General features: G+C 62.4%; 1 protein-coding gene across 1 annotated transcript; it reads right to left on the bottom strand.

Moving 5' to 3' along the window:
• Nucleotides 1-145: 145 nt before the first annotated feature.
• Nucleotides 146-2217, bottom strand: F751_0028 (Calmodulin; the record flags this gene model as incomplete). Its single annotated transcript, XM_011402714.1, has 6 exons — nt 146-313; nt 436-526; nt 1230-1360; nt 1638-1877; nt 2015-2019; nt 2145-2217. The coding sequence occupies 6 exons, from the start codon at nt 2215-2217 to the stop codon at nt 146-148; spliced, it is 708 nt and encodes a 235-aa protein (XP_011401016.1).
• Nucleotides 2218-3470: the final 1253 nt, after the last annotated feature.

Here is a 3470-nt window from a genome sequence, read left to right as displayed (position 1 = left end):
CCCCCCTACTGCACGCATGCCGCCAGCTCCCCCTCGATCCATCATGTGCGCTCGTTGTCAACTGTGCATTGCCAGCGTTGCATGTGAGAGGCTGGCGAGGGGAGGGAATAAAAAGGGGGCGCCGCCGCACGGGGGCCGCCAGGGGTCAGGCGCTGCGCCCGCGCACGCACTCGCTGCTGCAGCGCTCGATGCAGGTATCGTTCCAGGCCGGGACCTGGTGGAGGTTGGTGCAGACGGAGCGCGTGCACGCGCTGGCGCAGGCGTCCTGGGAGGACGTGCCGCACACCGTGACGCACGTGTTTGGGGTGGCATCCTGTATGGGCGGGTGGGAAAAGCAGCGTGGAGGTTGTTGCAGAAGCACAGAGGCTGCCGAGGGCAACATGGAGGGCGTGTTGCAGTGCCCCATGATGCGCACCCCCTCCCCAAAGTTCTCACCTTGGCCAGGCCGCCTAGCCGTCTCATGAGCCGGTCGGAGGTGCACACCCGCTCGCACACAAAGCTGGGATCAGAGCCCGTCGAGTCCAGCCTGCATGGCGTGTCAGGCATGATCGGTATCATTTCACAGCTGCCATGATGGCATCGACGGATGGAACCAACCACAACACCGGCACCCGACGTGCCTGGCAGTACCCGCACGATCGGGGGTGGGTTTCCGGCCACCCTTTGTGGCCCTGAGCAGCAATGCCGGGACGGCCACTCCCGCGGCCCACCAAGGACTAATCTGCAAGGTTCAGTGCGGTGCATGGAAGGCCTGTCACGAGGTCTCTGGCGGGCAGTATCGTAGGGACGACGGTGCAAGGCTGGGGCGAGGCACTGGCGTTCGACCTCCCTTCAGAACCATGTTCACCCCCACCATCACGCTAGGGGCATCTCCCGCTTTCACGATGCACCGTGTATGCTCCTTGGCAACACGCGGTCCCACTTACGACTGCATGCTGATGATCTGGGCGCGGAGATAAATTTCCTGCGTTACCTCGATTTGGACAGTGGGCAACGGGGGCAGCCCCAGACAGACCTTTCCAAACTCCCCTCCTCTGCCCACGTCCTTTCCCCCCAGTGATGGCGTGCAAGCTTACACCAGAACTACGCAGTACACATGGCAGTGTCGCTTTCAGACACACGGGCCTTGAAGATGTGTGTCATGGGGTGGTGATCGTCAGGAGGGCATCGTTCACCATCGGATCCGCAGCCCACCGCCAGCACATTGACGATTGGGGCGAGGCCCTCACTTGGCAAGCATCATCTTCACAAACTCCTCGTAGTTGACCTGCCCATCGCCATCAGCGTCAGCCTCCCGGATCATCTCGTCCACCTCCTCGTCTGTGAGCTTCTCGCCGAGGTTGGTCATCACATGCCGGAGCTGCATGGCAAATTATAATGATGAGAGAACGAGGAGACTGTCGGTGAGCCATAGGGCTGCCGCGACCCACGGGTGACGGGTGGCAAGTGTGAAAGTCGTCACCACTAGCCCCCTTGTCTCAAAGAACCAGGGTAAATGCAGCCGGAGAGTGGAGGCAGCATTTCCTATGCCATGCCCTGACGTTGATCTCCCCTGTTTGTATCCCAACCAGGGCTCCTACCCACTGCCTCCACTACAATAGAGCCAGCCAAGCCCTCCACAACCCATGCCAACCCACCTCCGCAGAGGAAATGAAGCCATTGCCGTCCTTGTCGAAGACCTTGAAGGCCTCCCTCAGCTCCTCCTCGCTGTCCGAGTCCTTCATCTTGCGTGCCATGAGGCTGAGGAACTCTGGGAAGTCGATGGTCCCGTTCTTGTCTGCATCCACCTCGCTGATCATGTCCTTGAGCTCGGCCTCTGTGGGGTTCTGGCCCAGGCTGCGCATCACCGTGCCCAGCTCCTTGGTGGTGATGGTCCCCTGGTAGAAGATTGGATTCACGGGATCATGTACGAGTGAAGAACCGGCGCATGCTGCCATTGTGTGCGCCTGCAACGCCCCCAGGACATATCCCACAGTTGCTCGGTCACGGTCCACCCCGGGGAGCGGATACTCACATCGCCTGCAGTGAAAAAGGCGAAAGGATGTGAGATAGGCGTTCGCGGGACAGGCGGTGACAGGTGGCTGGCTTGATCAGACAGCGTGTTCTGGTGATCTGTGACCCTGTCCCTGCCCGTGAACACTCACCGTCCTTGTCGAACAAGGCGAACGCCTCCTTGAACTCTGCAACGTGCAATAAGGATGATTCCAGGTAAATCATTGGCTCACGGGAAGACCCCGCACCACCCCCACCCCCACACGGATCCCCCCCAGCCAGCTCGTATCTGCTCGTCGGTGAGCTGTGCCGCCTCCGTCATGGCGCCGAGTGAGCGAGCTTGTGTGTGAATGGGGTAGGTTCAGGTATCGAGGAATGGTGCGCTTGAAGCCTCATCTCCAGCCCGACCATCTTCTTCCTGGCGCTTTTAAAACCTGGCAGCCTCTGCCTCTTGACCGCGCTTCTTCGTCCTTTCTACCGCGGTCCCTTGAAGGCATGGGCAAAAATTCAGGCGAACGTTGGACATGGTACTGCACGGATCCGGCTGAATTCCTGTGCAAACTGACAGCAGCCTTCTCCCTGGTGACCACCTCAAGGCCTGTCTCGACTTGGCCATGAAACCTACGCTGCCTTTCCCTCACTGCCGGCCTGTAGGTAGGGTGGCACCTGCCACCCACCCCTTCACCCCCCTCCCCGATCTTATTGCCAAGCAGCACGTGGAAATCCTTCAGTTTCACAGCTCATGGATGCATCTTTGGCAAGGTAACTCGATTGTGCACGCGGTCTCATTCCTGGGCGACGGGACCGTCAGTCGTAGCCACCCGCGGCGGCGGCCGCCAGCAGGGCGGCGGCCTGCGCGGTTTCCCCCTCCTCCTCCCTGCCGGCCGGCTCCTGCGGCGCGGGCGCATCCCCGCCGCCGCCGTCCTGCCAGCTCCCCTGCGCCACCTGGGGCGCGGCCGGCTCGTGAGCCTGCCCGTCCTCCCCCGCCGCCGCCCCAGCCGCGGCCGCGGCTGGGGCGGCGGCCGCCAGCTGGTCCAACGCGGCGCCGGCGGCCGACCGCTCCTCCACCCAGCGCCTGAACTTGGCGCTGCGGGCGTCGCGCGCGTCTGCCGTGCCCGACTTGGACCCCCGACGCGGCGTGCGGTAGAAGCAGTCCTCCGTGCCCAGCACGTATGCCACCTGACATGATGGTGAGATGATCGGGCGTGGGGGGATCAGGAATGGTGGGGTCGCTTTGTCGGTGAGGGCATGGGTGAGGATCGTCCCCAAGAGAGGACAGGAAGTTACTGAATAGAGGCACATGGCATGGCCCTGGCTCCAAAAGCCACCTCAAGGGCAGAGCTGAGGAGCACTGCCTCCACCCCTCTTCCAATCCATGCAGCGTCCACACCCCCCTCGACTTTGATCCCGGCGATCTCTCCCACACATCGCCCCCCCCTTCGACGCCCCACGCCTCGTCCTTTCGTCCCTCCTAACGC

This window comes from Auxenochlorella protothecoides (genome assembly GCF_000733215.1).
Source record: "Auxenochlorella protothecoides strain 0710 contig1068, whole genome shotgun sequence".
NCBI lineage: Eukaryota > Viridiplantae > Chlorophyta > Trebouxiophyceae > Chlorellales > Chlorellaceae > Auxenochlorella > Auxenochlorella protothecoides.
Note: the sequence above shows the minus strand (reverse complement) of the source record. Positions and strands in the feature narration are given on the sequence as shown.